Source organism: Xiphias gladius, chromosome 22, assembly GCF_016859285.1.
Source record: "Xiphias gladius isolate SHS-SW01 ecotype Sanya breed wild chromosome 22, ASM1685928v1, whole genome shotgun sequence".
Lineage (NCBI taxonomy): Eukaryota > Metazoa > Chordata > Actinopteri > Istiophoriformes > Xiphiidae > Xiphias > Xiphias gladius.
In genome coordinates this window covers 1971457-1984398 of record NC_053421.1, presented here as the reverse complement: position 1 = coordinate 1984398, position 12942 = coordinate 1971457, and the positions used below count along the sequence as shown (strand labels likewise).

Below are 12942 nucleotides of genomic sequence, written 5' to 3'. Positions count from 1 at the left end.
TTTGCAGCATTTAGCTGAATCTGAGCAGACAGTATAGCCCTATACACTTCAGACTTCATCCTGCTACTTCTAACAGCAGTCACATCAATAAACACCAGTGAACCAGTTCCATTGGCATCAATACATGTCGATGCCATAACACTGCCTCCACCATGTTAGACAGATGATGTGATCATAAGCCGTTCCTTTTCTTCTCCATACCCTTCACTTCCCATCATTCTGGTCCAAGTTAATCTTTTTCCAAAACAGGGCAGGCTTTTTTAGATGATTTCTGTCTAAATCTAATCTGGACTTTCTTGAGTGTTACCAGTTGTTTAAACCTTGTGGTTAACCCGTTTTTATTTACATGATTTACTTGATCTCAAGGTGTCTCTTGATTGTTGACTTTGACAATGATACACATACCTCCTTGAGAGTGTTCTTGACCTGGCTAGATGTTGTGAAGAGTTTTTCTTCGCCGAGGAAAGAATTCTGCGATCATCCACTTTAGTTGTCTTCTGAGGTCTTCCAGGGCTTTTGGTGTTGCTTAGCTCGCCAGTGCATTCTTCGTTTTTAAGAATGTACCAAGTTGGTGATTTGGCCACTCCTAAAGTTTCTGCTATCTGTCTAATAGGTTTGTTTTGTTTTTTTCAGCCTAATGATGGCCTACTTCATTTGCATCGACACCTCTTTGGACTGCATATTGGGAGTTCCCATGAACGGCTCCCAAATGCAAATTCAACATTTGGAATCAACTCCAGACCTTTTATCTGCTGAATTTCTCATGATATAAAGACGGAACAGGCCGCACCTGGCCATGAAACTGATCAATTATCAATTGTCCAATTACTTTGAAGACTCTGAAAATGAGGGATTATGTATAAAAATGGCTGTAATTCATAAATGGTTAATGGTATTTATGTTAAACTTGAATTAAAGCTGAAAGTCTACACTTCAATCACATCTCAATTACTTCGTTTCAAACCCATTGTGACGGTTTTACAGAGGCAAAACTACGAAAATTGTGTTACTGCCCAAATACTTATGTACCTAACTGTAAATAGGAAATAAGAAAAAGGTTGTGGTTGTATCATTATCACTTTATTCTGCTTTACTGCTCATATGTAAACGTACCCAGCTGGACATTCAGGGGTCTTGATTTCCTCACACTCATCCTGCAGCCATGAATTGTCTCCTAAAAGAATACAATCAGAGAGAGATGTTAATATTTTTAGCTGTGCTAAAGGCATGGTACTAAGGATGGCAATGTTGGTTTGTCGATCATTCAGTCCACAATTTTGATCAGGACCAAAATATCTCAACAACTACTGGATGGATTGTTATTAAACTTTGTACAGACATTCATCGTTCTCAGAGAATATACTACTGACTTTGGTGATCCCCTGAGGAAATTCTGGATCAATTGCCATGCAATTTGGTTCAGACATTCATGTCTGCATCTGGATTAATTTAAATAACTTTGGTGACCCACAGCCTTTTCATTACCAGGTCACATTTTAAGTTTGTCCAATGCTTTTGTGTAGTGCATACAGCCCCTGCTCCCACGAAAACAGAAATCTAACCTCTTTTTTTAGCCATTCTCCCCATACACTGAGTGACCCAGGGGATGTTGGTGTGTGTGAAGGAGGACAACATCTGATAACACACACAAACCTCTTACTGGATGATCCCTTTTCCATACATGAGACCTTTTTTTTTAACATAGTTCTGGCCCAAAATGAACAAAATAATCTTTTCTACCTGTATTTTTGCAAGATCAGACGAAGTTTACATTGGTATGTACTGCCCCCAGGAAATAGCCATATCCTTCCAACACTGACAAAAGGTCTCAACTTTTTCCACCTATTTGGCTTTTATATGTTTCCAAACTAACTGTAAACCATATTGATGAAAGTATATACAACCTTAAATAGTGTTACAATTTCACATGAGTACTGTGTGAAAAAGTTTTTTTTAAGCAGCACAGGTAGGTACTGACTGACATGTTTTCCCCTTGGGCCTTACATTAGCTGTATGGGTTCTCTGCTGAGACTGTTGAGTACTACAACCGTATACTTGCCACGACATTTCCCTTATATGCCAAATTAAGGCCAGTATGACACAGCATGCTTAAGAGAGCCCTTGGGAGTTTCGGGGCTCTATGGATTCATACATATACTAGAGTAAGATGGCAGACTCAGTGCTTGCTAGCCTATTAGTTCGTTAGCTTGTGGATATTAGCCTTTTTACTTGCTGCCTGGGGACTTTGGAGAAACTTGCTGCTGCAGTTTGGTTAAGTTACACAACTTTTAGTGCCTGTTAGTGTTAATAATTGTTTTTCATTTTGATTTAAAAACTTTTATCCTCTCCAGGTTAGGTCTTATTTCTGCTACTGTCAAAATGCAACATACACACGAGCTGGTAGATTTCTGTTTATTTACCCTAAAAGCACAGATGCAGCTTAATATTTTGGGAGCATACTGTTTAATTTCCTGAGGATACCAGCATATCATGTTAGTATGCCCTGCACTCTAACACAATACTCAAAAACTCAAAATATTCAATACATTTAGAGGTGAGGCCCAGGTATACTGACTGAAAATAACACTCGAACATCCCCACCCTACATTAAGAGGTGTGCTAAAAAGCATTCCTTGGTTCCAGGTTCCAGTTCCAACAATATTTCCCTGCAAACTCTGCACCAACTCTGACTAAGATTTCAGAAAACCTATTTCTGATATAAATAGCACAACTTCATGTATTGCAATTTTTTTTTTTTTTTTTTTTGCATGTTAATATTAATGAGGTTTGGTGTTTGAATGATATCTCTGTCGTTTATGATAGCAGCAAATGTGAGGATAAGTAGTATTTCCACTAAATATAAAACTACTATCAAATTTATATCTGATACGAAATACAATATATGTCCACATATGAGTAAAGTAACATCCGTTAATAGAGGGGGAGCCTTACAGTGAAGGACCACTCTGCAGCGTGAGATGAAATTCAAGGACATTCAATTTGTATGGGACATGAGCAAATCACTTCACAAGGCACTGTGGGAATACAGGCAAAGGGGGACTGGCCCACGAAGCGACCAAAGAGAAGGGGTCGAAATATATAAATATTAACTTTATGCAAATATGGGTGAAATTTTCTAAGTCCCTGACCTCCAGGATTACAGGTAAAAACAAAAAAGAAGTGCTGCTTGGAATAATGTCACATAAATTGTTGGAGAAATTGCAGGTTGCTTATTTGAATAAGCAAGTGGCGGAGGCAATGTGAGATTTGTTTGCTTCCATTGGGTCTTCACCTTAAAGTTCACACCAAGACAAGGATAAACTCCTCTGGTGCCGCAGTTTTAACCCAAAACTATAACTGATTCTGACATTCTTTGTCATGTTCTTTGAAATGGTTTCCCCACGTCAGCACACACGGCTGCCTCTTCTCCTAAACTGAACTGAAGAATTGGAAATGAAGGAGTGAAATAGCAAAGACTTGCTGTAACCTCTCAAGTCTGCGCCATGTCAGTCCCATGGTTTGTCTAGCCGAACGAACCAGGTCACCCTGACACTGAACTACCCACCACAGCAGAGACCCAGACTCTCTCACTCTCTGTTTCCCTCTTTCCACACACAGGAGAGAGGGAAACACATCTTGCAGTTGCCTTGGCAACCAATCTAAACATTGCTGTCTGACCAGTGCTACCTCAATGACCTGCAATGTTTGCCAAACACTTGCATTAAACGTTATCATCACCAGTTACATCTGTCTGAAGACTTCCCCTGCCTGAAAGCTGACTATTCTGCTGTCTGAGGCCTACTAAAGTTCTGATTGACTGCTGAGCTTTATGCTGCCAGCTGACCTGCGGGAAGATGAATATGGACTGCACAGTTGTCCTGCCAACATCCTTCACCACACACTTCCATAGGTACTGTCTATGCATTATATTAAGTCATGTGGTACACCAAAGTCTTCCTACCAGAAATAATCTAACTCACCTCTTTAGATATTAGCATAAACCTACCTAAACCTTCATAGATATCATAGTCATCATTTAATGTAGCTTTATCATGTACTCTCTTTATTTGAATGTATTCTGTTATTTGAATATCTCCATCATTACTCTCTTGCTCTCCTATCTTTGATTACTGATTATCAGTCTTAGTGTCTTGATCATTTATTATCTTTTATTAATATGGTTCTACTTGTCAGTGTCCCTATTTGAATATTTATCACATATATCTTTTCTCTCTGTTTATTATATGTGTAAATATCCTAAATAAATTACCATATATCTGAGAGGAGTTGTCTTGACTCTTTTGTGTGTGTAAATCTTTTCACATGAGTCCCTGAAGTTCCTAAGAACTAGAAGAATGACTTTGCATCAGGAAATATATTTTACATATTTCCATCCTAAGTTCACTGAGTACTGTGTCCACTGCATGTTCTACCACTGTGGGGTTGCCACAAACCCAGTGACACCGCAGGTTTATGACCAAATACCCACAAAGCTAATGACACCAGCCTCAACTGTTTGTGTTTGTTTTGTGTTGTGTTAGCATGCTGACATGCTAAATTAAGATGGTGAACATGGTAAACTTTATACCTGCTTAACATCAGCATGTTAGCAATGTCAGTACGAGCATGTTAGCATGAAGACGTTAGCATTTAGCTCAAAATACCCCTGTGCCTACATACAGTTTCACAGAAGTGCTGGCATGACTGTAGACTCTTAGTTTTGCTTCCTGGTAGATGGTAGTATTTTTTGATCGGCCCACCACTTTGATGTTGAAGGAAATATTGCAACAACTACTGACGATTCCAATTTCGATACCGAAACGCACGGCTCCAAGACGATGATTCCGTCTAGCTTTAGTTATCCCCTGATTTTCCTCTTACGCCATATCTGTGACATTTGTGATTCAGAGTGAGATATGATCTTGATATCTTGACCTTCTGGATAGATTACAGTGCAGTCTGGTTCAAACAAAGATCATACACAAATTTGGACAGATTGGCTTTCTTTACAGTGACCATTACAGTATCACAGAGCTGCTTGTTGTTTGATAGACAATGATCAATGTTTTGAAAAACTCTGATCTAGATCCTAAGCATATCCATGCATGTCATTTGTATTGAAAAGAAAATGTATTGAAATATTTTTAATGGACATATTAATATAGCAAACCTTTACACAGTGTCTTGTAGTTGGTACAACAGTCTCCTCTGGCCAGACAGTCATCGGAGCAGTGGCAGGCATGTTGTTCATTTCGAGTCTCCCCACACCGATCCTTACCGCACTCATAGCCCCCCTCTGTGTATGTGAAGAAAAAAGGGAGAAGTTAGGTTCAAAGAATAAAAGATCTTTAAATAAGAATCAATAAGGGAATTAAAAAGTGAAACCACAAGCACTGAGAACTGAAAGCTGATATATGAATTTAATAGTGTTTTGGCTGCAGACTTTCTGTGCAGGCAGCAGCACAAATTCTAAAGATGATAACATCAGATGAGAGTTGTAGCTTAAAGTAGGATATGACACCGTCAGGGTTAAGACCCGAAAACAAGCATAAAAGCAAGTAAATTATCATTTTCTCGCACAGGGAAAATTACAGCTGCAAGGAAGTGTTAAGCCAAAGACCACTGGGCTGAGGAAGAGAACATAAAATCAGAGCACCAATACTAGAAGCCGGGGGGACCAACAGAGTCACAGCAATACACGAACAGGGAGAAATAGCAAAAGCTACAGCTTGCACAAAAATTGAGAAACCTTCAGTCCCATGTCAAGTGCATGCACATTAGGGCAATGGCTGATTTCTAGCTCCTACAGCTAAACTGTACAGCTGTATAATCAGGCTTAAAAATTATATCTAGATATATTTTAAAAGGGTTTAAAAGAATATTTTCCTAATGAGAACAGTAATTTTGCTCACCAGGGTTTAAGAAATGCAACAAATATCAACAAAACAGAGCAGAAATAGGAATTTAGATCCAAAATAATTGGTTTCTGGCTAAATGGCTGTATAGTATGGCAACATACTGCAAAATAGTAGGACCTACAACACTAAATCAACATCCTCAAAACAAACAGTGGTGAAGGGGAGTATTCAGACTCTTTAATTAAGTAAAAGTAGCAATACCGCACTGTATAAAAGCTCCATTACAAGTAAAGGTTTTGCTCTCAATCTGTTACATAAGTAAAAGTATCTATGTAACTTCAGATAACTGCAATTAAAATATCAGTAGTAAAAGTAGTAAAAGTGGTTATATGTTTGATTTCGTATACTGTCTACTGTTGGTAGCGTAACCTAATGCACTGCTACTCATTTTATAGATTAATCGTATGTTTTGTAAGTAAATCTACATTTATAACTAGTAACCACAGCTGGAATATAAATGTGGTGCAGTAAAAAGTACAATATTTCCCTCTGAAAAGTACAAGTACCTCAAAATTGTATTGAGGCACAACATGTGAGTTTAGAGAATAGTTATAATGTTCATGTATCTTATGTGTAACATGTCCTTTGACAGAAAAGTTCTGCTAAGGTGAAATCATACTGTAAATTAGGCACAGCCTATCCTTTCTCTCACATACACAAACAAAATCAGCAGAGTCACAGCAACACATGAAAGTTGCATCACACATCTGATTTTTCATTTTTGTTGGAAAAAATTTCTGACCACCTGATGGATATTAAATGCTGGATGTTCAAGGATTTCCTCCAGCGTAATGACAAAAAAATCTGGGACTGTTTTAGTTGGCCTCTCTGACCTAACCTGCACCATCCACAGCAACCTTGATTCCTGTTCCTCTGAAGTAGAACACACTGCCAAGAATCTGGTAGTCATTTTTGTTTTTCAGATCATGGCAAAATGTCCACTACTGTTTTTCTCTACTTTAGGAACATCTTGGTGCAAGTGAGTTTAAATTCTAAGACTTTTTTCTTTTTAACTATGTAAATACTACACATTTCAACACCAAGACACAGAAAGTTAGGTGTGTCGAAAGTCTTGTTTCATCAAATGCTCGCTCATTTGTTCTTGAAAATGAAAGTATGCAGACAGGGGGGAAAGCTACATAGAAGGAAAAGACAAATCAGAGGCCAAGTGGGGTGGATGATGGAGTACCTGTCCTGAGGCAGAGCTGGTCAAAGTCAGAGCAGCAGCTGTTGTAGGTCTTACAGAGGTTGTCACAGCGACAGTTTGGTGGCTCCAACTCAACCAGCTCAAAACACCTGTTCCTGCAGGAGCCGGAGGTCGGTATGTACTGAGACACAGAGCGAGCTGCAGAGCAAAGAAAAAGAGAGTTTTTTTTTTTAATTAATCAGTTTGAAGCTGCGCTGAGTAGCTTTGCATGTTGGTGTCTCTGATGAAACACATCTGCAAACTGTTTGAACTTCACTATGCAGAAATGGTTCCCAGTGTCAGTAAACTGCTAGCAGACCAGCCGCTCCAAACCAGAAAGTCTTCCAGGTTTCAGTCAGAGCTAATATTTAGTAATGAGGTGTGATAAAACATCACAAGGTGCCAGTAAATCCAGCTTTGTTTTTCAGTTTTGATTCAACACTTTCTGTGAGCACGTGAGTGTCTGTATCACACATGAGAGTTTTTTCATTTGTCATATAAAGTGAAAGCACATGATCTCCTTCTGTTACAACCCAAGAATTATTTTACAGTGTTATATGAACATGGAAGTAAGACACAGAGTTGATGAAGTTTTTAAGCCTTTGTCTCTGCATTAGTTGTTCTCCAGTCTCTTGGTATGTGTCAATTGTATGTCAAAAATATTTTGGAGTATTTAAATATAAAGATCCCTGGCTTTTCTGTTCCGATACAACGTTACAATACATTTGATAACTCATCCTTGTTTTTCATGGATTTCTTCTTAAACGAAGTAAGTTTGTTTCGTTAAGTGGTTATCCTCACATTATGTTTGGTTCATGGTACAAATGGTGCTAAACCTGTAACCTGTTTACTTACATGCTATGATGAAAAGTGTGTGTGGTTGTCAATGAACAAAAGATAATTTAAAAAAAAACAACCTGTGTAATAGTAAAATAATACAAACACAAGTGTATCCCAGACACAATTATTGGCACGCTTGATTAATATTTGGTTGCAGAACCTTTGGCAAAACTGGCAGCCTCTAAACATTTCTTTTAGCCATCTAGAAGCTTCTTGCTAGAAGCGTCTTAGCGCTTTTCTGACCGTGAAACTTCTTGATAACATTATGAACTGTTGAAACAGGGATATCAAGATCTTTGGCGATTTCTTTGTAGCCTTTGGAATTGTTATGTTTTTTGATAATAGCATTCCTGATGCTCTCAGGCAGCTCTCTTGTTTTTGCCATTGTAAAAAAGAGAGTGGAAACAATCAGCCCTTTTAATGCAGTAAAATTATCATTCAATGGTTAATTCAGGTCATGTGAACACTGACAATTAAGCACAGGTGAGTCCTTTTTGTTTTTTATTTTGTTTGAGAAAGAAATTTAATTTCATCAAATAATTGTGTCAAACGTACATTTAATCTCTGTATTTTTTATTTCACTCTATGAAATTTTTCTTCTTCACTTGAAATTCAGGGGTGCCAATAATTTCAACCAGGACTGTATAGAATGTTGACATCCCTTGGATTCATGGATTCATATCTGCTGTTGTCTACATTTGAATGTGAATGATGAAAACAGTCTAGCAGACAGGTTTGTACAGAGTTTTCACCGTCACACACACATACAGTTCAGCCGTCATTCATTTTTTTGTTTACACCTGTGTTTTTCCTACTGTGACGTGACAAGGTGTCTACTGTGAAAAAGGACTAGATTCTCCCATGAGAAAGGCCTGTTCCATTAAAATCAATACAAACCATGTAAAAATCAAAGATGGTGAAGAATTTCTTCCTCACCCTGAGTAGAGTGCTGCTCGGCAGCAGTGTGCTTAGTACTGCCAATGTTGGCCAGTTCATTTTATATGGTTTGATTCTACTTTATTGGCAGAGACCTTTCTGTTCAGAGTTAATCCTGTGTTTTTATATTTTTGCACTGGCTTTACAAAGTTTTTCCCACCTTACAGGGAGCTAAGATTGACTGGAAGGAAGGAAGACTGCTTGCCTTCCAGTAAGTTTGTTTGTTTGACATTCTTCATTTAAAAAAAATCATGAGCTTAGTGACTCGAATGTCCAGGACTTTGATATGACATCCCTGGATGAGGGCTAGCGTTACCTGTACATATTAAGAGATGGAAGAGATTTGAGTATGCTGTGTTTTGATGGGTTAAGATGAAGTATTGTATTTTGTATTTAAAAAGTACTTGGTTGCAATGCTTGTTTTGGATTTGTGCTGATTTTTAAGTCTCGTGACTGAATTATGGAATATAAAGAAACCATAAATATCTTCAGATACCACCTTGATGAAGGCGAGATTGCAGAAAACCTTTGGTGAATGAAACATGGTATATTGGAGAGGAGTTGTGTGACATGTTTTCATTTTTTCAGTGACCGTCACGAAAGCTGATACAAGAGAAAGTCTACAGCAAGGTGAAGCAAACCTCTACCTTCTTGTGCCGACAGGGTTTGAGAATCTGGTCCAGAAAATGAGCTCCAATGCTCTCTTAATATTGACTCAAGGTAGAGCAACACAAACACACTCTCTCTCCTCAAAAAAACATATGGGCTGTCCAATCACGACCTTGCAGGGTCACAGTGATCCATTGTCCGCATGGTCTCTGCTCGCTCATTTCATATGCGCTGGCAGACACTTCATATAGAAAATAACCCAGCAAAATAAACAGAGCTAAAGAAATTCCTCCGGAGCTGCAGTTGCTGGTGAGGCTGCTGCTTGGTTCTCGCATGTTGCTCATGTTTAGAGGAGCGATCTAGGAGACAGTCGGGAGTGGATGTATGTCACTCCATTTGATGTTGAAGTGACTGATTGCACCTGAAGCTCACATAGTGTTCAACATTTACGCTTCTTCTAAAAAAAAAGAAAAAAAACCCTCAAAAGTGTTTTTTTGCGTGTGTCTTGGACTTCAGCGTAGCCATGTCCTACCTACACTTGGCCAAAATGCATTAATGTCTATCCAAAACACACTTCACATTGCCTGTGCTGAGCCATCTTGGCGGCTCAATTAAAGTCTGTGACTTTTTATTTTTGAGGTTTTGCTTTACTGAACATGTGTGTTTTTAATGTATGTTGAACACAACTGTAAAAGCTTTCACATAAGCTTAATGCTCCTAGAAAACACATGCATTACAGACAACCACACAATACTTATAGTGCAGTGATGTAGGACTGCAACTAACAATTGCTTTCTTTTTAGATTAATTATTAATCAATTAATGGCTTTTCCAATTAATCAATTAATCTTTTGGTACATACAATGTCAGGAAATAATGAAAAATATCCATCCATAGGTTTTGTCCAACCAATAATCCAAAACCCAAAGATATTCAATTCAATAAGCAGCAAAACTTGACCTTTGAGAAAGCAGAACCACAGAATGTTTGGCATGTTTGCTTGATAAATTACTAAAAGGATTGATTATCAAAATTACTGTTGATTGACCTTCTGTTCCTTGACTTATTGACTGATTGTGTCAGCACTAGTGTGATGATTACTGATCTACTGTTATCCAATGGAATACAATTCAAATTGTAGCAAAAAGTACTCTGTCATGCTGACACACTGTATATTCTCACCAACAAAGCATGAAATAACTACATTCACTAAACTTAAATATTCTATAATGTAGAGCTGAAAAAAATAGTTGATTTATCAATTCGTCAACTGTCAGAAAATTAATCAGCAACATTTTGATAAGGGATCATTCATCTGTATTTTTCAAATGAAAATGACACACATCACTTCATTCGGCCTCTCCATTTTCTTATGTGATAGTAAACTGAATATTTTGGGTTCTGGACTGTTGGACATCTTGGACTCTGGGAAACTGGGAAGGGATTTCTTCTCTATTCCTTGACATTTCATTGACCAATGAAAATAATCTGCACATCAATCAATAATGAAAATCCTCTTTAGTTGCAGTCCTCATATAAAGGACCCAAAGTGTCACAAGATAATTAACCGGGTTGGAAGGATGAAAAAAAACAAATTTTCCAGACAAAATTCTACTTATGTTTTAGACTTGTCTTTCATCTTTGCTTTTCTTTGTGGATTGCTGGATAACTACACACCTTCAGAGCTCTAGACAGTATTACAATGTTACAATCTGTGAAGGGAAAATCACTGGTTGAACTCCTCATAGCTCATAGACACATAAAACCTGTAATGAGGAGTTACATTCCTTTGTATTAGAGGAGCATGAACCACACACTGTATATCACATACTAATATATGTTAATAATCTCTAGAAGGAAGGAAATGCTCTTTTTGCTGAAATTGTATCACACCAAAGGAAAAAATGGATTCCCAGGTGTTCTTGTAACACCTGGCTCAGTGACCCCTGGATTTTATTTGACAGACAGATAACCCTGCCAGTTTGTTACTTTACTGATTCTTGTGGGAAACTTTGCTCTTGTTTACTATCTACAATGAGGTCAGTGGTCAATGTCAGAAAAGCCACCCGGAAGCCTGGAGGGTTTTGGTGTCATTTTCAAGGCTATCTCAGCTGTGTGAATGCTTGCCGGCTCCAGGTCAAGCAGTTCAAAGATGTTCTCACTGTTTCCCAGTAACAAGAACTGTGTACTCACACTCTGTCCTGGCTGAAGTCCCGTCCTCTCCTGAGCGTTTGGCCCGGTCGTAGACAAATCCCGAACACACATCGGTGCCACACAGCACTGACAGGATCCAAACAAACTAAGACAACAACAACACTTCTGACATTAGAAACACCACTTTTGTAACTGCTGTTTAGGCTAGTCAAAGTTTGTGTGGTTTATTCTCCATAAGAGATACAGCAGCCACTTGTTGGACGATATACTCTCAGCACTTTTTCATTACTCTTAGGAAAAGCCTGTCAGGTTTTCATGACTATATATAAGCAATTCATGAGCACGTTCCCCAATTTGGTTTGCTTTCCTTTTGGTGTAAATATTGAAAAATGCTTTAAAATGCCTTGTCTTATCATTCAAACGTTTGGTGTAAGCCTTCTGTAGTGCACTAGCTGTTGCAAAAGTCATTGCCAAGTTGATATTTTCAAAGGTTTGGGAAGCATTACGACCATACATTTGGACACTTGAACGAAGTACAGCTTCATAGAGGTGTTCCTGTATTGAAATTGGTCTAACACGGGTCACGCTGACTGCAGTTTCTCAGTGACCTCTCAGGACTGGTGCGGTGCTTAATTCAAAGTGAATAAAGACCACCCGCATAACATATGCATCCGCATAACAATCGCCTTTGACAGTTTGACGAATCGTTTGCCACTTGGAAATGACAGATTGTTCTGCAAATGCTAAGCAGCAGGAAGGAAAGCAAGCGAGGGGGGTATTCTGAGAAAAAAGCTGAGAATATCAGGAAAATGTCCTTTTGGCCACAATGAATAACGCAAACTGCCAAACTACGCGGATTACGCATGGATTTACGCACGGCGTAGTCTCTATTCTGAAGTGACCTGCAGCTAAAACGTGTAGACATGGACTCTTACCGTACCAGTTTCTGCAGCAACATGTTCCTCTGACGGGTTGAGCGTAGTCCGGTGCTGTAGGTGGGAGAGTGACTGATGCTCACTCCGAAACCCAAGGACCACCAGAGAGGAGGACCGTTGAAGACAACAGGAGAGAACGGAGGTGGGGGGGGCTGACGGGAGCAGACCGGATTCTTACTGGACTTGCGTAGGAGGAGGGCTTTTATCTCAGCCACGATTTAGATGTTACAGGGAGACCAAAAAAGAAAGAAGGGAGGGAAGAAACAAAGTATGTGGTCCGCATCAGGAGCAGAGCTTTGTAGGCTAGTTGGGTAGGCCATCAAGTCTAACATGCACCAGAAGACACACTGCAACCATGTTTAAT

At 38.8% G+C, this 12942-nt stretch overlaps 1 protein-coding gene across 3 annotated transcripts in view; it reads right to left on the bottom strand.

Moving 5' to 3' along the window:
* Positions 1-12673, bottom strand: part of enpp2 (ectonucleotide pyrophosphatase/phosphodiesterase 2) — a 36532-nt gene extending 23859 nt beyond the window's left edge. For 2 of the 3 annotated variants that reach the window (XM_040118753.1, XM_040118755.1), the window contains exons 1-5: positions 12584-12673; positions 11683-11788; positions 7108-7263; positions 5171-5296; positions 1114-1174 (exon numbers count right to left, since the gene is read on the bottom strand). In XM_040118753.1, the coding sequence (XP_039974687.1) occupies positions 1114-1174; positions 5171-5296; positions 7108-7263; positions 11683-11788; positions 12584-12601 (467 nt within the window). In that variant the 5' untranslated portion in view covers positions 12602-12673. Of the gene's footprint in view, positions 1-1113; positions 1175-5170; positions 5297-7107; positions 7264-11682; positions 11789-12583 lie in introns of those variants that run through there. The other variant, XM_040118756.1, reaches the window with a different exon arrangement.
* Between the last annotated feature and the right edge of the window lie 269 nt (positions 12674-12942).